The sequence below is a fragment of the Pongo pygmaeus genome, chromosome 15, assembly GCF_028885625.2.
Source record: "Pongo pygmaeus isolate AG05252 chromosome 15, NHGRI_mPonPyg2-v2.0_pri, whole genome shotgun sequence".
Lineage (NCBI taxonomy): Eukaryota > Metazoa > Chordata > Mammalia > Primates > Hominidae > Pongo > Pongo pygmaeus.
This window is the reverse complement of record NC_072388.2, coordinates 72,477,973-72,499,958: the sequence shown is the minus strand read 5'-3', so window position 1 is coordinate 72,499,958 and position 21,986 is coordinate 72,477,973. Positions and strand designations below refer to the sequence as shown.

At 45.7% G+C, this 21,986-nt stretch overlaps 1 protein-coding gene and 1 long non-coding RNA gene across 6 annotated transcripts in view; one reads left to right on the top strand and one right to left on the bottom strand.

The window, feature by feature from the left end:
- The window catches only part of ACOT2 (acyl-CoA thioesterase 2), a 22,675-nt gene extending 7,231 nt beyond the window's left edge, over positions 1–15,444 (bottom strand). The window contains exon 1 of one of the 4 annotated variants that reach the window (XM_054449550.2): positions 15,399–15,444. Coding sequence is in view for 2 of the 4 variants with exons in the window: in XM_054449548.2 (XP_054305523.2) it covers positions 14,837–15,251 (415 nt within the window). In the remaining 2 variants the exon portion in view is untranslated. Of the gene's footprint in view, positions 1–261; positions 704–3,020; positions 3,047–14,836; positions 15,280–15,398 lie in introns of those variants that run through there. The other 3 variants (XM_054449548.2, XM_063651819.1, XM_054449549.2) reach the window with 3 other exon arrangements.
- Positions 8,974–21,986, top strand: part of LOC129013103 (uncharacterized) — a 17,516-nt gene continuing 4,503 nt past the window's right edge. Inside the window, exons 1-2 of one of the 2 annotated variants that reach the window (XR_008493769.2) lie at positions 8,974–9,170; positions 13,726–13,913. This is a non-coding gene — a long non-coding RNA (uncharacterized LOC129013103). Of the gene's footprint in view, positions 9,171–13,725; positions 15,184–21,986 lie in introns of both variants that reach the window. The other variant, XR_010123754.1, reaches the window with a different exon arrangement.

The window sequence follows — 21,986 nt, the reverse complement described above, 5'->3', positions numbered from 1 at the left end:
CACTACATTGCCAGCCTGGAGTACAGCGGCGGTTTACCATCACCGCACTTACAAGCCTCAAACCTCTGTGCTCAAGCCATCTTCCTGCCTCAGCCTCTCAAATACCTCAAAGGACCACCGGCGCTCCCCACGCATCGGAATTTTTTCTACTTTTTCATAAGCTATTGGTTCCAACCAGAGGTTTTTTTTTTTTTTTTTTTTTTCATTACTTAAGCTTTAGGCCCCTGCCGAGCCCTTGTACCTGATTTTATAATTTCCTACCTGTGTAATTAGAGAAACCTATAAATGTGTAGGCTTCAAACCCACAAAACTTGTGTTTGCCTCTGCTTCTAATAACACTGTCCTCAAGGTAAGCCTTTTTATCTCGTTCCAAATCTCTCATATCCCATGTCATTAATCATACAATTCCCTGTTAGTTCTAATTATCTTTGTATAGGTTGTGGCACACATCAAGTATATTCTGTGCATAGAACTCTCAGGAAGTAAAAAGGCAAATAATTGTGTGTCCGGAATTGGTTCCTTCTGGTGGGTTCTTGGTCTCACTGACATCAAGTACAAAGCCGCGGACCCTCACGGCGACTGTTACAGTTCTTAATACAGTTCTGAAAGGTGGTGTGTCTGGAGTTTCTTCCTTCTGATGTTCAGATGCGTCTGGAATTTGTTCCTTCTGGTGGGTTCGTGGTCTCGCCTCTCGCTGACTTCAAGAGTAAAGCCGCAAACCTTCAAGGTGAGTGTTACAACTCACAAAGGCAGTGCGTCCGGAGTTGTTTCTCTTGTTCCTCCCAGTGGGTTCGCGGTCTTACCTGCTTCAGCAGTGAAGCTGTAGGCCTTCACGGTGTTACAGCTTTTAAATGCAGTACGGACCCAAAGAGGGGGCAGCAGCAAGGCTTATTGTGAAAAACAAAAGAATAAAGCTTCTATCAGCCTAGAACGGAACCCAAGCAAGTTGCTGCTACGAGCTGGGGTGGCCAGCTTTTATTCCCTTATTTGGCCCCGCTCACTTTCTGCTGATTGGTCCATTTTACAGAGTGCTGATTGGTCCATTTTACAAAGTGCTGATTAGTTCGTTTTTACCCAGTGCTGATTGGTGCATTTACAAACCTTTAGCTAGACACAGAGTGCTGATTGGTGCATTTACAATCCTTTAGCTAGACAAAAAAGTTCTCCAAGTCCCCACCTGACCCACAAGCCTAGCGGTCTTCACCTCTCAATAGTAGCTAATGGTTAATACTTATAAGAATCCTATTAGTAAATTAAGGCCCAGAGAATTTAACTGATTTTCTGAAGATCACACAGCTAGAAAGTAGAAGTTGGGTGAGGTGGCTCATGCCTACAATCCCAGTTTACTTGCAAGCTGAGCTGGCAGGGTTGCTTAAGGCCAGGAGTTTCAGACCAATCTGGACAACATAGCAAGACCTTGTCTCTAAAAAGAAAAAGGGGACGGGCACAGTGGCTCACACCTGTAATCCCAGCACTTTGAGGCGGGTGGATCATGAGGTCAGGAGATCGACACCATCCTGGCTAACACGGTGAAACCCCATCTCTACTAAAAAAAAAACACAATAAATTAGCTGGGTGTGGTGGCAGGCGCCTGTAGTCCCAGCTACTCTGGAGGCTGAGGCAGGAGAATGGCATGAACCCCGGAGGCGGAGCTTGTGAGAAGTGACAGCGTGCTGGCAGCCCTCACAGCCCTCGCTCACTCTGGGCACCTCCTCTGCCTGGACTCTCACTTTGGCGGCACTTGAGGAGTCCTTCAGCCCACCACTGCACTGTGGGAGCCCCTTTCTGGGCTGGCCAATGCCGGAGCCGGCTCCCTCAGCTGTCAGGGAGGTGTGGAGGGAGAGGTGCCAACGGGAACCCGGGCTGCGCACGGCACTTGCAGGCCAGCTGGAGTTCCGGGTGGGCGTGGGCTTGGTGGGCCCCGCACTGGGAGCGGCCAGCAGGCCCTGACGCCCCTGGGCAATGAGTGGCTTAGCACCTGGGCCAGTGGCTGCGGAGGGTGTGCTGGGTCACCCAGCAGTGCTGGCCCACCGGCGCTGCGCTCGATTTCTCACCGGGCCTTAGCTGCCTTCCCATGGGAAAGGGCTCAGGACCTGCAGCCCTCCATGCCTGAGCCTCTCCCCGCCTCCGTGGGCTCCTGTGCAGGCCGAGCCTCCCCGACGAGCACCACACCCTGCTCCATGGTGCCCAATCCCATTGACCACCCAAGGGCTGAGGCGTGTGGGCGCACAGCACAGGACTGGCAGGCAGCTCCACCCGCAGCCCCAGTGCGAGATCCACTGGGTGAAGCCAGCTGGGCTCCTGAGTCTAGTGGGAACTTGGAGAGCCTTTATGTCTAGCTAGGGGATTGTAAATACACCAGTCGGCACTCTGTATCTAGCTCAAGGTTTGTAAACACACCAATCAGCACTCTGTGTCTAGCTCAGGGTTTGTGAATGCACCAATCGACACTCTGTACTAGCTACTCTGGTGGGGACTTGGAGAACCTCTGTGTCAACACTCTGTATCTAGCTAATCTGGTGGGGACGTGCAGAACCTTTGTGTCTAGCTCAGGGATTGTAAACCCACCAATCAGCACCCTGTCAAAACAGACCACTCGGCTCTACCAATCAGCAGGATGTGGGTGGGGCCAGATAAGAGAATAAAAGCAGGCTGCCCAAGCTAGCAGTGGCAACCTGCTGGGATCCCCTTCCAAACTGAAAGCTTTGTTCTTTCACTCTTTGCAATAAATCTTGCTGTTGCTCGCTCTTTGGGTCCACACTGCCTTTATGAGCTGTAACACTCACTGCCAAGGTCTGCAGCTTCACTCCTGAAGCCAGTGAGACCACGAACCCACCGGGAGGAATGAACAGCTCCAGAGGTGCCACCTTGAGAGCTGTAACACTCACCTTGAAGGTCCACAGCTTCACTCCTGAGCCAGCAAGACCACGAACCCACCAGAAGGAAGAAACTCCGGACACATCCGAACATCAGAAGGAAGGAACTCTGGACACGCCACCTTTAAAGGCTGTAACACTCACCACGAGGGTCCACGGCTTCATTCTTGAAGTCAGTGAGACCAAGAACCCACGACACACTTGCAGTGAGCCGAGATGGCGCCACTGCACTCCAGCCTGGGCGACAGAGCAAGACTCCATCTCAGAGGAAAAAAAAAAAAGAAAAAGGGAGAGGGTTCATACCTTTAAAATCTGATTCTCAAGCCTGGGCTCTGAACAGCTATGCTTTTACTGTCTCTCACATGATGTTGAAGAAGATTTGGAAAAGAAACTCATATATTGATGAATGTTGTATAAACTGGTATGACCTTTTCATGGCAATCTGTGCAAAAACACTTAAAAGATCCCTTCTCTTTGACTCACAGTTCCACGTCTAGGAATTTCTTTTAAGTAAACTTTAATGAATGTGTGTAAATATTTGGCTATAAGGATGCTTATCATATCATTTTAATAGAGAAAAAATGAGAAACAAGTGAGCAATATGAATTTGGTTTAACCAGTTTAATTGTGATGTCATAAATGAAATCAGTGTAGCCATTTAAAGTTATATAGCAGAAGAATATATGATGAGCATTTTTCCATGAAACTGATGAAAAAAGCAGGTTAGAGAACAGTATAAATATACTTTTTACCAAGATATTAACATATTTTTTAAAAAGACTACTCAAACAATACCCCAGTAGCTGGGTGCAGTGGTTCATGGCTGTAGTTCCAGCTGTTAGGAGGGAGGCCTAGGCAGGAGATTGCTTGAGCCCAGGAGGAGTTCGATACCAGCTTGGGCAACAGAGCAAGATCTCATCTCTTTAAAAAAAAAAAAAAAAAAAAAGCAGAAAAGATAAGACATGAAAATTTAAAAACACACACATCTAACTATTTCAAACTGTTGTTTCTTGAGCCTTGCAGTTTTATGCATAGTATTTGTTTATTTGTTTGTTTGTTTTTTAAGATGGGGTATCTCACTGTTACCCAGGCTGGAGTGCAGTGGTGCGATCATAGCTCACTGCAGCCTCAACCTCCCAGGCTTAGACAGTCCTCCCACCTCAGCCTCCCGAGCACCTGGGACCAAAGGCATGCACCACCACACCTGGCTAATTTTTAAAATTATTTGTACAGACGAGGTCTCCCTATGTCACCTGGTCTCAAACTCCTGGCTTAAGCAGTCCTCCCACCTTGGCCTCCCTGAGTGTTGGGATTATAGGTGTGAGCCACCACACTCGGCCATGTTTCTTTTTTTAATTCTTTTTTTTTTCAAGACAGAGTCTTGCTCTGTCGCCCAGGCTAGAGTGCAGTGGTCTGATCTCGGCTCACTGCAACCTCCGCCTACTAGGTTCAAGTGATTCTCCTGACTCAGGCTCCCGAGTAGGTGGGACTACAGGCACGCACCACCACACACAGCTAATTTTTCTATTTTTAGTAGAGATGGGATTTCACTGTGTTGGCCAAGCTGGTCTCAAACTCCTGACCCCAAGTGATCTGCCTGCCTCAACCTTCCAAATTGCTGGGATTATAGGCGTGAGCCACCGCGTCTGGCCCAGAACTTTTACATCATTCTACAATGAAAGTCTTTGCCCGTTAAACTATTGGGGGAACTCACCCCCAATATTTCAACGTAGGTTCTTTCTATTTTCCATAAGAGTCGGCCGGCTGAGAAATAAAGAGAGACAGTACAAAGAAAGGAATTTTACACCTGGGCCACCAGGGGTGACATCACATATCGGTAGGACCGTGATGCCCACCTGAGTCTCAGACCAGCAAGTTTTTATTAAGGGTTTCAAAAGGGGAGCAGGGGTAAGAACAGGGAGTAGGTACAAAGATCACATACTTCAAAAGGCAAAAGCAGAACCACTAATAAGGGTCTAACAAAGATCACATGCTTCTGAGGGAACAGGACAAAGGGCAAAAGCAGAACCACTCATAAGGGCCCAACAAAGATCACAGGCAAAGGGCAAAAGCAGAACCACTGACAAGGGTCCAACAAAGATCACAAGGCAAAGGGCAAAAGCAGAACCACTGATAAGGGTTGTGTTTAGCGGTGCACGTATTTTCTTGATAAACGTCTTAAACAACAGAAAACAGGGTTGGACAGCAGAGAACCAGTCTGACCACAAATTTACCAGGGTGGAGTTTTCCCAACCCTAGTAAGCCTGAGGGTTCTGCAGGAGACCAGGTCGTATCTCAGTCCTTATCTCAACAGCACAAGACAGACGTTCCCAGAGCGGCCATTTATAGACCTCCCGCCAGGAATGCATTCCTTTCCCAGGGTATTAATATTAATATTCCTTACTAGGAAAGGAATTTAGTGATATCTCTCCTACTTGCATGTCCATTTGTAGGCTCTCTGCAAGAAGAAAAATATGGCTCTTTTTGCCCGACTGCACAGGCTGTCAGACCTTATGGTTGTCTTCCCTTGTTCCATAAAAATCACTGTTATTCTGTTCTTTTTCGAGGTGCACTGATTTCGTATTGTTCAAACACACGTTTTACAATCAATTTGTACAGTTAACACAATTATCACAGTGGTCCTGAGGTTACGTACATCCTCAGCTTATGAAGATATCAGGATTAAGACATTAAAGACAGGCATAAGAAATTATAAAATTATTATTTGGGAACTGATAAATGTCCATATTAAGATGAAATCTTCACAATTTATGTTCCTCTGCCGCGGCTCCAGCCGGTCCCTCCATTCGGGGTCCTTGACTTCCCGCAACATTAAACAATAACTCCTTATTCCCTCCTGCCACCAGCCCCTGGAAACCACTATTCCACTTCCTGTCTCTGAATTTGACTACTTTAGGTACCTCATAAAGTGTAATTATACAGTATTTGGCCCTTCGTGTCTGGCTTATTTTGCTTAGCATATTGTCTTCAAGGTTCATCCATATACTTACAGCATATCATAACTTCACTCTCCCCAGAAATTTTGCTCTGTCACCCAGGCTCTGGGGTGCAGTGGCAAGATCATGGTTCACTGCAGTCTCAACTCCCAGGTGCAAGCAATCCTCCCATCTCGGTCTCCCCGGTAGCTGGGACTACAAGCACGTGCCACCTCACCTGGATACTTTTTAAGTTTTTTGAAGAGATGGGGGTCTCACTTTGTTGCCCAGGCTGGTCTTGAACTTCTACATTCAAGCAATCTTCCTACCTCGGCCTCCCAAATTGCTGGGATCATAGGCATGAGCCACCTCGCACAACCATTTCATTCTTTTTTTGAGACAGAGTTTCACTCTTGTTGCTCCGGCTGGAGTGGAGTGGTGCAATCTTGGCTCACTGCAACCTCCTGGGTTCAAGTGATTTCCTGCCTCAGCCTCTCGAGTAGCTGAGACTACAGGCATGTGCCACCACACCCGGCTAATTTTTGTATTTTTAGTAGAGACAGGGTTTCACTGTGTTGGCCAAGCTGGTCTCGAACTCCTGACCTTGAGTAATCCGTCTGCCTCAGCCTCCCAAAGTGCTGGGATTATAGGCGTGAGCCACTGCACCTGGCCCATTTCATTCCTTTTTCTTTTTGTTTTTTTTCTTTTTTTTTTTGAGATAAAGTCTCGCTCTGTCGCCCGGGCCGGACCACAATGGCACGATCTCGGCTCACTGCAACCTCCGCCTCCTAGGTTCAAGAGATTCTCCTGCCTCAGCCTCCTGAGTAGCTGGGATTACAGGCGCCTGCCACTACGCCTGGCTAATTTTTGTATATTTAGTAGAGATGGGGTTTCACAATGTTGACCAGGCTGGTCTTGAACTTTTGACCTCAGGTGATCACCCTCCTCCGCCTCCCAAAGTGCTGAGATTACAGGCGTGAGCCACCATGCCCGGCCCATTTCATTCCTTTTTAAGGCTGAATAACATTCTGTTGTATGCATCTTCCACATATTGTTTATCCATTCATTCACTGATGGACATTTGGGTTGTTTCCACCGTTTGGCTATTGTGAGTATGCTGCTATGAACATGGGTATACAAATATCTGTTAAAGTCCCTGCTTTCAATTCTTTTGGATATATACCTAGAAGTAGAATTGCTGGATCACATAGTAATTCTATATTTAATTTTTTGAGGAACCTTCAACAGGATTTTGATTTATTTTATTAGAGACAGGGTCTCCCTCTGTCACTGAGGCTGGGGTGCAGTAGTGCCATCATAGCTCACTGCAGCCTCCAACTCCTGGGCTCAAATGATCCTCCTGCCTTAGCAGGGTTATACTGTTTAATTTTTTTAGTCTTTAATTTTCTTTTCTTTTTTTTTTTTTTTTGAGATGGAGTCTTGCTCTGTCGCCCAGGCTGGAGTGCAGTGGCCCATTCACGGCTCACTGCAAGCTCCGCCTCCCGGGTTCATGCCATTCTCCTGCCTCAGCCTCCAAGTAGCTGGGACTACAGGCGCCCGCCACCACGCCTGGCTAATTTTTTTGTATTTTTAGTAGAGATGGGGTTTCACTGTGTTACTCAGGATGGTTTAAATCTCCTGACCTCGTGATCCGCCCACCTCAGCCTCCCAAAGTGCTGGGATTATGGGCGTGAGCCACAGCGCCTGGCCTAGTCTTTACTTTTCATACCAGAAAACGTACCCTCTCGCTCTTTTATGGGGGTCCAACCGTCTGAGTGCAGCTTGAGCCCAAGTGCTAAAGTCCATATTCAGGTTGGTCAGCAGCAGCAGTCTTGCCTGGAACCAAGAGATGGACCACCTGAATAGCATGACCTGGGTCAACGAGATAGAGCCTTAGGCCCGGAAATCTTTCCTGCTGTCAGGATAAATTAGTTTGTTTCACAACAGGACTCCTGAAGATCAGAATTTCTATATCTGTAAGACTTCTACGACTTAAAGAATTTCTGTACATGTGAAATTATACTATTAGAAATACAAGATTGAAGAGTCTCCTTGTAAAAACTAGTGTTAATGGCTAATAATCTAGCCAGGATTTGGAGATCAGGGAAAATGGGATTGAACTGTGCGGACAAAGGAGATTAAGTAGCAGCGGAGGAGCTGAAAGGGGAATGGAAAAGTCGACGGACAGCTTCTACTTTACCATCTGTTCTATCAGCCTGGTAATCTGACGCCTGCCAGAGCTATGTGGTCATGTGTTCCCTGCTTTGCTTCTTTCTCAGGATTTATAAACCCCTGTGGTGGGAGAATATGGAGCTGCATACATCTAGAGGGTTTTTTATTTTTATTTTTTGAGACTGCGCTTCACTCTTGTTGCCCAGGCTGGAGTGCAATGGCCTGATCTTGGCTCACTGCAACCTCTGCTTTCTGGGTCCAAGCGAGTCTCCTGCCTCAGCCTCCCGAGTAGCTGGGATTACAGGCATGTGCCACCAGGCCCAGCTGATTTTCTTTTTAAATTTTCTGTTTTTAGTAGACACGGGGTTTCACCATGTTGGTCAGGCTGGTCTCTAACTCCTGACTTCAGGTGATCTGCCACCTCAGCCTCCCAAAGTGCTGAGATTGCAGGCATGAGCCATCGCACCTGGCTGAGGTTTATTTTTCAAAGAATGACCAAGAGGCTGGGTGCGGTGGCTCACGGTTGTAAATCCCAGCACTTTGGGAGGCCAAGGCAGGCGCATCACTTGAGGTCAGGAGTTTGAGAACAGCCTGTCCAACATGGTGAAACCCCGTCTCTACTAAAAGTACAACAATTAGTGGGGCATGGTGGTGTGGCCTGTAATGGGAAGCTGAGGCAGGATAATTGCTTGAACCTGGGATGCAGAGGTTGCAGTGAGCCGAGATCGCACCACTGCACTCCAGCCTCGGTGACAGAGTGAGACTCTGTCTCAAAAAAAAAAAAAAAAAAAGAAAAAAGACCAAAAACTCCATGAAACTACCATTCAATAAATAATCAATAAATAAGATGCAATTTCTCGAAGCTCAGTTTACAAAGAAGGAAATTTAATAAATGGTTGAAGATACCCCCGACTGAACCCACATGTTCTCTGAGTAGACTCATGGAATTCTAAAGAGTTGGTTGCTTGGAGACTGATAGAAACAGCTTTGGAACCTAAGAAACCAAGGAAGGCTTAAGATGCAGAACCTTGCTTCTCTCTGAGGACTGCCTTGTAGGAGGCCATTTGGAAAGTAATTTTGAAACACTGCTCCTTTGCCAGTATCTGAAAGGTGCTGGATGGTGTCAGCTGGAAGATGAGAGGCAACCTAAGGTAGCTGAAAAAACTTTGGATTAGGTGTCAAAAGGGTCAGTACTACTTCAGATACCAACCAGTATGGTGATCTTAATGATGTCTCTTCTCTCTGGGCCCCAGTTTTGGGATTTATAAAATCAGGACATTAGGCCTGGTGCAGTGGCTCATGCCTATATTCCCAGCATTTTGGGAGGCCAAGGTGGGAGGATCGTTTGAGTCCAGGAGTTCAAGACGAGCCTGAGCAACATAGTGAGACTCTATCTCTACAAAAAAACAACAAAAAAAATTTAACTGAGAGTGGTGCTACGTGCCTATACTCCCAGCTATTGGGAGGATTGCTTGAGCCCAGGAGGTCAAGGCTGCAGTGAGCCATGATTGTGCCACTGTACTCCAGGAGAGTGAGACCCTGTCTCAAAAAAACAAACAAACAAACAAAAAACAAATCAAGGCATTAGACCAGGTCATCTTTATAGCAGAGTTTCCAGAGTAATCTCTGGAGATAGCCGTATAGCTGTGTGAGTGCATGGCGAGAAGTTAGAAAGTAGAGGGGAAAAAATGAGAGGAACTTTTTGAGGGCAAAAAGGGAGAAAGGGGGATTTGAAACAAGCCAGGTTAAGCAGCTGTTCCCTAATCCCACTCTCCCCACTAACCAGGCTTCCTTCATACACCCCACTGACACCCTTTGGGCTGTGCTTTCTTTAAATGTAATGTGTATTAAACCTGAGAGCTTGTGAAAATGCAGATTAGTAGGCCTCACTTGCAGCCCACTGAATCAACATTCTGGGAGTAGGACACAAGAGTCTGATGTAAAAGGTTCGTTACCCATATCTACTCCAGGCGCAGTCCCAGCATTTCTGGGGGCCAAGGCAGGAAGAACGCTTGAGTCCAGGAGTTTGAAACCAGCCTGGACAACATAGTAAGACCCTGTCTCTACTAAAAACAGTTTTAAAACATTAGCCAGGCATGGTGGTGCGCACCTGTGGTCCCAGCTACTGGGGACGCTGAGGCAGGAGGATTGCTTGAGCCTGGGAGGCAAGGCTGCAGTGAGCCATGACTGTGCCACCGCACTCCAGCTTGGGTGACAGAGTGAGGACCTGTCTCAAACATAAATAAATAAAAACAAAAAACTATATCTAACAAACACCACCCCAGAAGCTGACTGCACACTCTTGGACTCCATCTCAGAACTTCAGAATCCAAATCTGTTGGTAGAGATGAGAGTATTATTTTTTTAAAGCTTTCAGAAGATACTGATACTAAGGCTTACTGCTTTTTAGTCTTTTCTTTCAAGGCAGTTTCCTCTATTTTGATAACAAGGGAGAACGCAAGATATTACTCCTTTTAGCACACGTTACTCAACCTACTTTGACCACTTGTACAGGATAAAGGTATCAGACCAGAGGGTGAGGGTAAGCGACTGATAAGCAAACAGAAAAGTAGAACTAAATTTGGAATCTCTGAGATACTACCCATTTTGAGTTGAGTTCTGTATTCATAAAATATTAGAGGCAGGAGAGGAATTTAGTCCAACTCCTACGTTTTCCAGTTGGGGATCTAGGAAGTTCATCAGGTTTTAACTAGAGGCATGTGGCCTAACCCTTCCAACCCCATTCCTACCCTTCTAGCCCAAGTTCCTAGAAATGCAGATAATGCTGGTGGGTTGCTCATTCCAGGGCCTGGTCTGCAGTTATGCCAGATTGACTTAATTTTTTATGCTGTGTACAAAAGGACCCAGGACCTGCCACTCTGCTTTTGGTTCTAGAGGGCTATTTGTTGGGAGTGGGGTGCTGCCTCATAATGCTGGTCACGTAATGTGTAAGTTTAGATAATAAGGAGCCTCCAAACTCCATTAATAAGTCCTTTCTTCCTTCTCTAAGCACCCTCTCTTTTAATTGCTGAGTACCCTGTACCCCTAAATTCTTCCCGAAGCGCCCAGTGCATCTAACTGTAGGACCCAGAGACTTGCCTTCTAAGGACAACAGTCCATCCTCTAAACTAATAATAACAATTCCTCACACATATATTTTAGTTTGCAAAGAACTTTCATACATGTTTCTACTTTTGAGCTTCATATCAATTAACACTAAATTAGAACAGGTATCAGACTCAATTTTCAGATTGGGAAACTACAGATTTTAAATTATTTGCCCAAGGTAACATGACTGGGAAGTGCAGAATTTGGCCTTACACCTGCCCCGTGACTCCAAGACAGACAAAGACAAGCCAGAACAAGCCTCTTGATCAGACCTTGTGTAACGTTTTCTTCTGTCCCCATTCCTTTTCAAAACAGACCTATCATGTGTTCCCTTCCTTCTTAGTAAGCCATCATATCAGATGATAATAACTATTCCTTAAGTTTTTTTTTTTTTTTTTTTTTTTGAGGTGAAGTTTCACTCTTGTCGCCCAGGCTGGAGTGCACTGGTGCGATCTTGGCTCACTGCAACCTCCACCTCCCGGGTTCAAGCAATTCTCCTGCCTCAGCCTCCTGAGTAGCTGGGATTACGGGTGCCCGCCACCATGCCTGGCTAATTTTTTGTATTTTTAGTAGAGATGGGGTTTCGCCATGTTGGCCATGCTGCTCTTGAACTCCTGACTCAGGTGATCTGCCCACCTCAGCCGCCCAAAGTGTTGGGATTACAGGCATGAGCCACCGCACTCAGCCTCCTTAAGAATTTCTAATAATTGATAATGATAATATGGTATTCTTTCTGGGATGTTTGCATTGTAACTAAAGATTCTTTATGTCAAAGGCTAAAAGGCATTTATCTGGGGACACCCCAAATCACTCCTTTTTTTTTCTGAGATAGAGTTTCGCTCTTGTTATCCAGGCTGGAGTGCAGTGGCACGATCTCGGCTTACTGCAACCTCTGCTTGTCAGGTTCAAGCAACTCTCCTGCCTCAGCCTCCCAAGTAGCTGGGATTACCGGCATGTGCCACCATGCCTGGCTAATTTTGTATTTTTAGTAGAGATGGGGTTTCACCATGTTGATCAGGCTGGCTGGTCTCGAACTCCTGACCTTGGGTGATCCACCCACCTCAGCCTCCCAAAGTGCTGGGATTACAGGCGTGAGCCACCCACCTAGCCAATCACTCCTTATAGGTAGTCATCTGGGGACGAAACGAGTCCTCATCCCATTTTTCAACTGTTTAGGATCAAATTGCCCCCTGCCTTAGAAGCAAGATGTGGACACACTGATGTGTTAGGAATGTAAAATGTTTTAGAAGAATATGCAAGGCAGGAGAATATTAATGTTCTTTTCATTTGACCATTCATATTCAACCAGTGAGGAACTCCTCTTAACAAGAATCTTATAAGACAGGTCTGATGTTGTCAAAATCTCTCACTTTTTTTTTTTTTTTAACTAAGAATATCCTTATTTCTCCTTCATGTTTGAAGGCTGTTTTTGCTGAATATAATATTCTAGATTGGAAGTTTTTTTCCTTCAGCACTTTGTCACCCCACTCTCTCCTGCCCGGTAAAGTTTCTGCTGAGAAGTCTGCTACCAGCCATATTGGAGCTCCTTTATGATGTTATTAATATGTCCTTCTTTTCTCTTGCTGCTTTTAGGATCCTTTTTTAGCCTTGACCTTTGAGAGTTTGATTATTATATGCCTTGAGGTAGTCTTATTGAGGCTGAGTTGGCTTGGTGTTTTATGACCTTCTTATACCTGTATATTCATATCTTTCTCTAGTTTAGAAAGTTCTCTGTTACTATTTCTTTAAATAAATTTTTACATTGATCCCTCCCTCTACATTCTTTTTTTTTTTAGTTTGATCATTTTTATTTCAAGTGTATTTAAAAAATCATAAATGGGGTTTCATAATCCAAAGTTGAAACATTTATTCTTCATAGCTTCAGAATTTGACAAGCAATTGTAGACCATGCTTTCCAAATCCAGTCTTCTTTGCTATTTTTCAAACTTCTGAGATCTAGTATTAAACTGCTCCATTCTAAATGTATAGTTTTAGATAAGTATTGTACACTTGTTGATAAGGGTTTTCTGAAAACAGTCTATCAAATATAAAGAATGGTTTCTATCTAAGAATCAGCAGTGAGGGAAGAATATTAAATACCTATCAAGAAATCAATTATTCATTTTAAAAATAACAGAACCAGTGCTGCTCTCTGTCGTAAAAGAGAACATGTAAAATTTATTTTTATAAATTTTGGTAATATTTTATTCCCCACAGAAGCCTTCAATCCTACTTAAAGACATTTTACACACAGTAACCATCAGGATTTACTGAGTAAAAATCTCAGGTATTAACCATGCCCCTAAAATGTGCTATTCCAAAGAGGAACAAGTTACTTTTGAGGAAAAAAGCTGCCTTGGTAACTTCCTTCAAATGTTTATTTTAAATAAAGATAATTGATGGAAATATTTTTTAAACGAACTTTGGGTGTAATATGGCATACTGCCCATCAAATAAAAAAGGAAATCAAAACTTTCTTTCCATTTATAATAAGTTTTCCACCTTTACTATCAAGATTACAACTTATTGACCTTTTATGCTTGCTTGGTTTTTTTGACTGCCTAATCCAATATTTAAATTTTTAAAAGTCTGCATTTCAATGTAGTAAGAGGTATTTTTCAAATAATCTTCAGAACCCAGAATACAGACACCAGAGCAACACTCTCAAGTCATACTTTTGACTACAATTAAGAGATGAAAATGGACGGATATCTGAAGATAGTTATTCCCTCTGCTCTGAAGGTGAGCAACATTTTAACATGTGAGCAACACAGAACTCCACTCCTCTGGAGCTTCTTTCAACTCAGAATGCTTCAGTTCAGTAAGTCAATATATTACTCTTAAAAATTAAAGTTTGGTCACTAAGAAGGACTGAACAAAAATTATTCCCCTCCCGCCAAACACAACCAGAACAGTTCTAATCAGGCCCTCTTCTCCCCACAAAAATAGGGAAGTAGCTGGGCTGAAGGCTTTAAGTGTGACATTTCAGTTCCTAAAACATCGCTGCTATTTGCTCAAAGTTGTAGGTCTATGTATTTCCTTCTCCAATACGTCCCCATTTATAAGTTTATTTCCATACATACAAACGTGCACATGTGTGCACATGCACACGCACACACACACATTCACTCTCAAGTAAGACACTTTTTTGTGTTTGTTGATAAATTATGAGGATTATGAACTAGGTGTGTGCAGGGTTTCATAGGTGCTTTGTAAACATCAGAGTCACTTGGGTCCTTTCCTCCACAAGCCTCAAATCAAATTATGCAACCAATGACCACTACTTTCCCAGACGCTGTTCACAGGCTGCATATTGACGAAGGGCAGAGAAAAAGTCCTCATAACTGATGTTTAGGTGGGAAGGCAAAGAGACAATCTCAGTCAATCTGATGTGCCAGGGAAGAAAGCCTAATGTGCTGTCCACAGGACCGAACTTCAATACTAAATCAGGATCAGGACAACCATTTGAACTAAGTAAACTGCCTAACGTATCTACATCCAAATCTGTGGGTCTCTTTTGCTTCTGGGCTACTAACTGGCAAAAGTCCTGAGCAGCTCTTAAAATATCTGCTTTTCCATCTTCCGGAGACAGCACCTTCACTGCCAAATGGCAATTTAAAACTTGATCATCTTTGTCACTACTATTTGCAAATTCTGGTGAGTATTTTGAACAATCTAGGCCCAGAAGTTCTTGCTGTTTTAAAATTTCATCCATCAATCTGGAATTATTTCTTTTGAAAATACCTTGGTGGTCGTAGACGCTAATGTAGGAGATGCCCACGGCCATACACCACACCACGAGGCTCGCGATGTCCGAGAAGCTGGGTTCCTGCTCCACCTGGGTGATCACCAGGCCCATATGCACAGGCAGCTTCTCCAAGGAACGGCCGTCCGCGCGCCAGCGCATCCGGTGGTGGGCGGCTGCCAGGCACGACCCCCCGCGCGGGTGCCGGTGGTGACGGCGGTTCCTGCCAACTGCCCGGGGCTGGCGGAGCGTGAAGCCGAGAGGCGCTAGGACCGCGGCAGAGGCGGCGCGGCAGCAGCGCCGCCAGATCCAGTTCCAGGTGCCGAACCCAACGCGGAGCCAGGAGGTGAGCGTGCGGTGCAGATAGAGCAGCGCGTGCAGCACCCACCACACCAGCTCGTACAGACTCGTCATACTCTTATGGCCCTCGGGCACCCCTTTCCCTCCCACCCACTCCCGCGGCGCGACGGCTTTTTATCCGCCCCTGCGGCCGGCGCGGGCCATCGTTCCGCGTTCCCCCGCCCCCCGAGCCCGAACCCCTTTCCACTGCCAACACCTCACCTCGCTCCCGCCGCCATCTTCCTCCTCCCTTGGCAGCCCCGCCCCCAGTCCCCTCTACATTCTTTTAAAGGCCAGTAACTTCAACTTGCCCTTCTGAGGCTATTTTCTAGTTCTTGTAGGCATGCTTCCTTTTTTATTCTTTTTTTCCTTTTACTCCTTGGACTGTATATTTCCTTTTTATTTTTATTTATTTATTTATTTTTGAGAAGTTTTGCCCTTGTCGCCCAGGCTGGAGTGCAGTGGCACTATCTCGGCTCACTGCAACCTCTGCCTCCCGGGTTCAAACTGTTCTCCTGCCTCAGCCTCCCGAGTAGCTGGGACTACAGGCGCCCGCCACCACACTCGGCTAATTTTTTGTACTATTTAGTAGAGACGGGGTTTCACCATGTTAGCCAGGATGGTCTCGATCTCCTGACCTCGTGATCCGCCCGTCTCGGCCTCCCAAAGTGCTGGATTACAGGCTTGAGCCGCCGTGCCCGGTGGGAACACAGACAATTTTTAGGGCAGTGAAACTATTCTATGTGATACTGTAATGGTGGACACATGTCATTATACATTTGTCCAAAACTATAGATGTAGAACAAACACCAAGAGTGAACCCTAAAGCAAACTAGAGATTTGGGGTGATAATGATATGTCAGTGACGGTTAATTGTAACCGATGTACCATTCTGGTGGGGGATGTTGATAGTGGAGGTAAGGGAACTATGCATGTTTTGGGGGCACAGGGAGTATATGGGAAATCTCTGTACCTTCTGCTCAATTTTGCTATGAAACTAAAACTGCTTTAAAATATAAGACTTAAAAAAAAAAAATAAGTAAACCACCCAGATAGCTCAGTTGGTACAGCATCAGACTTTTAATCTGAGGGTCCAGGGTTTATGTCCCTGTTCCTTAATTTTTTCTTAACTTTTTAATTAAATTAAACACAAAAAAGAAAAGTAAATGTATTGGATGGAAAATCAAGAGTGGGTCTGGCTTAACATTTGATTGATCCAATGGCTAAATGATGACACCAGGAACCTCTGCTTTCTGTCTTCTCTGCCATAATAACATCATAAGGTGGCTGTCAGCGTAATTGGGGCCTCATCCTTTTTTGCTTATATTGAGTAGGAGGGAGAAGATTCAGATTTCTAAGAAAGGTCTAAGTCACATATTTTCTCCTGTCATGGAATGTTGAAATTGGCTTAAACCAAATGGAGATTGCCACCATTGCCCCTGGGATCAGGGTGGAGTTAGCATTTCCTGGAATCCATAGCTGCAGGGGGAGGGGCAATGAAATCAGGAATTCTCCGAAAAAGTGTAATATATGCTGAGCAGGTACCTGACACTATGAGTGTAACGGAGGAAGTTCTCATGACGGTACTGATGGCTTTTTGAAATGTAGGGCAAGAAAGGACACTTTGAAAATTTAGAGAGATAGGCCGGGCTCGGTGGCTCACGCCTGTAATCCCAGCACCTTGGGAGGCTGAAGCTAGCGGGTCACTTGAGGTCAGGAGTTCAAGACCCGCCCGGCCAACATGGTGAAACCCCGTCTCTACTAAAAATACAAAAATTAGCCGGCGTGGTGGTATGCACCTGTAATCCCAGCTACTCGAGAGGCTGAGGCAGGAGAATCACTTGAACCCAGGAGGCATAGGTTGCAGTGAGCCGAGATCGCGCCATTGCCCTCCAGCCTGGGCGACAAGAATGAAACTCCATCTCAAAAAAAAAAAAAAAAAAAAAAAAAAAAATTAGAGAAATAAAATATGGGTCTAATAGGAGTTATGATTATTTTTGGGGCAAATTAAAGAATTTGGAAGTTGGAGACTGACTTTGAGAAGATTGGGGCGTATTTAGATTTGAACACAGAGTTTGACATAAAATATGTGTTGGAAAACAAGAAAAAATTTAAGCACATTAGCAGTATTTTGCTGCTAGATAATTCTCCCCCAGTTTATCCTCAATCCTCAAAATCAAGTGGGAATGGGAGGTCCCGTGGAAACAAGTCAGGGGAGATAAGGTAAATCCACTTGTGTTCCTAGCAGAAATTTTACTGATAATCAGAATAGTAATAAGTATTGAAATAAAGCAAAAACAAGTGGATGGGCCAGGTGCGGTGGCTCATTCCTGTAATCCTAGCACTTTGGGAGGCCAAGGCAGGCAGATCACTTGAGGCCAGGAGTTTGAGACCAGCCTGGCCAATGTGGCAAAACCCCATCTCTACTAAAAATGCAAAAATTAGCCGGGTGTGATGGCCCATGCCTGTAGTCCCAGCAATGTCCCGGGAGGCTACGGCAAGAGGATTGCTTGAACCCAGGAGGCGGAGGTGGTGCTGAACCAAGATGGCATCACTACACTCCAGCTAGGGTGACAGAGCAAGACTCTGTCTCGAAAAAAAAAAGTGGATGTTGCCAAAAGGGGAGCGGGGGAAGCAAGAAGTCTGTGTCAAAATATACCCTATTTTTGATAAATCTCCAAACAAGTATGCAAATACTCCTGTCAGTAGGCTCAATCAACAGTCTGTCTGACACCCTGAAGCTAATGCAGAGAAAAAATGCCCAAGAATGACTGGCAGCTGTTCGTGGGGCTGAAGAAATCATCTACTTTTTTTTGTTTTTTTTTTTTTACACCAGGCCGGGAATCATCTAATTTTTCTATATTAGGGAGGAAATTGAGTAAACTCAATATTCTGTAGTAATATCACCATAAAACAAAGACAAAAATACAAACAAATAATTGAGCACTCGTGGACTTCAGTATGGAACTAAAACATAAAATGTTTTGCCAGCACTTTGGGAGACCCAGGTGGGAAGACTGCTTGAGGCCAGAAGTTTGAAACCAGCCTGGGCAACAGAGCAAGACTCCACCTCTATAAAAAATTAGCCAGGTGTTGTAGTGCATACTGGCAGTCTCAGCTACTCAGGGAGGCTGGGATGGGAAGATGGCTTGAGCCCAGAAATTTGAGGCTGCAGGTGAGCTATGATCACACCAATGCACTCCAGCTCTGGGCATCAGAGCAAGACTCTGTCCCTAAAACAATTTTCTTTTTTTTTTTTCAGACAGAGTCTCACTGTGTGGCCCAGGTTGGAGTGCAGTGGTTCAACTTGGGTCACTGCAACCTCCACCTCCTGGGTTCAAGCAATTCTCGTGTCTCAGCCTCCCAAGTAGCTGGGCCTACAGGTGCATGCCACCATGCCCAGCTAAGTTTTTGTATTTTTAGCAGAGGTGGGGTTTTACCATGTTGGCAAGGCTGGTATCCAACTCCCGACCTCAGGTGATCCACCTGCGTTGGCCTCCCAAAGTGCTGGGATTAAAGGCATGAACCACTGAGCCTGGCCTCTAAAAAAATTTTTTTTTTCTTTTTGAGACCGAGTTTTGCTCTTGTTGCCCAGCTGACTGCAACCTCCGCCTCCCGGGTTCTAGCGATTCTCATGCCTCAGCCTTCCTGAGTGGCTGGGATTTACAGGCATGCACCACTACGCCCGGCTAATTTTTTTTCTTTTTTTCTTCAAGATGGAGTCTTGCTTTGTCACCCAGGCTGGAGTGCAGTGGTGCCAGTGGTGGTGTGGTATTAGCTCACTGCAACCTCTGCCTTCCAGGTTCAAGCTATTCTTCTGCCTCAGCCTCCCAAATAACTGGGATTACAGGTGCCTGCCCCCAGGCCCTGCTAATTTTTGTTCGTTGGTTGTTTGTTTTTTAGATGGCGTTTCGCTCCGTCACCCAGGCTGGAGTGCAGTGGTGTGATCTCGGCTCACTGCAACCTCCACCTCCCGGGTTCAAGCGATTCTTCTGCCTCAGCCTCCCAAGTAGCTGGGACTACAGGAACGGGCCACCATGTCTGGCTAATTTTTGTATTTTTAGTAGAGACCGGGTTTCACCATATTGGCCAGGCTGTTCTCAAACTCCTGACGTCGTGATCCACCCGACTCAGCTTCAGAAAGTGCTGGGATTACAGGCGTGAGCCACCGCGCCTGACCTTTTTTTTTTTGTATTTTTAGTAGAGATGGGGTTTTACCATGTGGCCAGGCTGGTCTCAAACTCCTAACCTCATGATCCAAACTCCTGACCTTCAGCCTCCCAAAGTGCTGGGATTACAGGCGTGAGCCACCTCACTCAGCCTAATTTTTGTATTTTTAGTGGAGATGGGGTTTCACCATATTGCCAAACTGGTCTCGAACTCCTGACCTTGTGATCGGCCTGCCTCAGCCTCCCAAAGTGCAGGATTACGGGTGTGAGCCACCATGCCCGGCCTGGGTATATGGCATTTCATGCCTCCTTGGCATTGCTTAATCTAGAGCCTACGTTGCAAGTGGTTTCAAGGGATAATTAGTTCAACTAGGAGTAAGATGTGACAGCTATCATATTTTAAGTGCTTCTCTGGGCCTGATAATTTAAAGGGGCTTGCACTTCTCAGATAAAAAGGCTTTGTTTTTTCTTTCCTCATGACTATGGTTAATAGTGTATTGTATACTTGAAATTTCCTAAGACAGTAGATCTTAAGTGTTGCTATGGTGTGAACGTTGGTGTCCCCTACCCACCCTAAATTCAAATGTTAGAACCCATCAAAGGACAAAATTACAATTAATTTAGTTAAAAATCTCAATTGAAAAAAAAAGTCTTAATTGGCTTTATTGCGATTCTAAGATCAGGTAACACTTCATTCCATAAAATAGAGTAAGTATTCACATGAGCTGAGCAGAAGTTGGCCTTTATAGACAGAGAAGAGCTGAAAAGAGCAGAAGCAAAGAACAAAGAGCTTCCTGGTCATTTCAAAACTATTTTTCTTGTAAGGTGGGCATCAAGGAGACAGAATAACAGAAAGTAACTGATTAGTTACTTAGTTACTTCAGGCTAATTTTTTTTTTACTTTTTCATTGTTATTATTTTTTATTTTTAATAGAGACGGGGGTCTCACTGTATTGCACAGGCTGGTCTCGAACCCCTGGGCTCAACAATTGGCCTCCCAAAGTGCTAGGATTACAGGTGTGAGCCAACGTGCAGGACAAGGCCTTCCTTTTCTTTTCTTTTTTTTTTTTTTCTTTTTTGAGCTGGAGTCTCACTCTGTTGCCCAGGCTGGAGTGCAGCGGCACTATCTCGGCTCACTGCAACCACTGCCTCTCTGGTTCAAGCGCTTCTCTTGCCTCTGTCTCCTGAGTAGCTGGGATTACAGGCCCCCACCACCATGCCTGCTAATTTTTTTTATTTTTCATAGAAACAGGGTTTCACCATGTTGGGCAGGCTGGTCTCCAACTCCTGGTCTCTAGTGCTCTGCCTGCCTTGGGCTCCCAAAGTGCCGGGATTACATGAGTAAGCCACCATACCCAGCTGGCTAATTCTTTTGTGTACAGATTAAAGCAGAGGGGAACCTCATTGCCATGATAATTGAAGATCAAAATTGGCATGTTTGGGAAATTGGCTGTTATTTCTCTCCTGATTTCTCAGAAGGCCAGGTAACACTTCAATTTAGGTTGGGTGAAACTTTAGCACGGGTGACGCCATTTTGGTTTTTAGTCTTGTCTGTTGGGGCCTAGTGCTAGAGCCTAGTCCAAAACAATGGCCTTAGTGGGGCATGGTGGTGCATGCCTATAATCCCAGCTACTAGGGAGGCTGAGGCACAAGAATTGCTTGAACCTGGGAGGCAGAGGTTGCAGCATGCCAAGATTGCACTGCTGCACTCCAGCCTGGGGGACAGAGCAAGATTCTATCTCAAAAAAAAAAAAAAAAGAGCAAAACAATAGTCTCCGATACTTTTTTTTCATTCCCTTCAAATGTATCCTCCACAGCAATAATTTTTATTTAACAAACCTAATACCCAATGTGATAGTACTTTTTTATTTTAATTTTTTTGGAGGTCTAGTCCTGCTCAGTTGCCCAGGCTGGAGTGCAGTGGCACAATCCCGGCTCACTGGACCTCTACCTTCTGGGTTCCAAGTGATTCTCCTGCCTCAGCCTCCCCCGTAGCTGGGATTACAGGTGAGCGCTACCAAGCCCGGCTAATTATTTTTTGGATTTTTAGTAGAGATGGGGTCTCACCATGTTGCCCAGGCTGGTCTTGAACTCCTGAGCCCAGGTAATCCACCCACCTCAGCCTCCCAAAGTGCCGGGATTACAGGTGTGAGCCATCATGCCCAGCCTCAATGTGATAGTATTAAAAGGTGGGGACTTGTCACCTGGGGGAGAAGAAGGGGAGGCACAGGACCCCAGAAAGTGTCCTGAGCAGGAGGCTTGTGTCCTTGGGGGTGGGGCAGCAGCACTGGTGCTGACCTGTCCTTGCCCTGACCTAGGCCTGTCTTGCTGGGCCAGGCAGGGGCTATGGCAAATGAGCGAGACACGGTGGCCAGGCCGTGAGCCAGGAACAGTGGGAGTCAGGAATGCCAGACAGTGTGTGCATGGGTGAGGGAAACCCGGGATAGGGCCCATGAGGGGATGGAAGGGAGCTGGTGGGAGAACTGCCCACACAGACAGGCCTGGGTGGCACCCAAGAGGTATGGGGGTCAGGGGCCTCAGACTCATGGCATAAGACAGGCATGAGGTGTTGGGGGTCTGGGTGAGGGGGTTGACAAACTGCCAGGCTGGAGCAGGGGGTGTCTGGAGGGCCCAAGGTGTT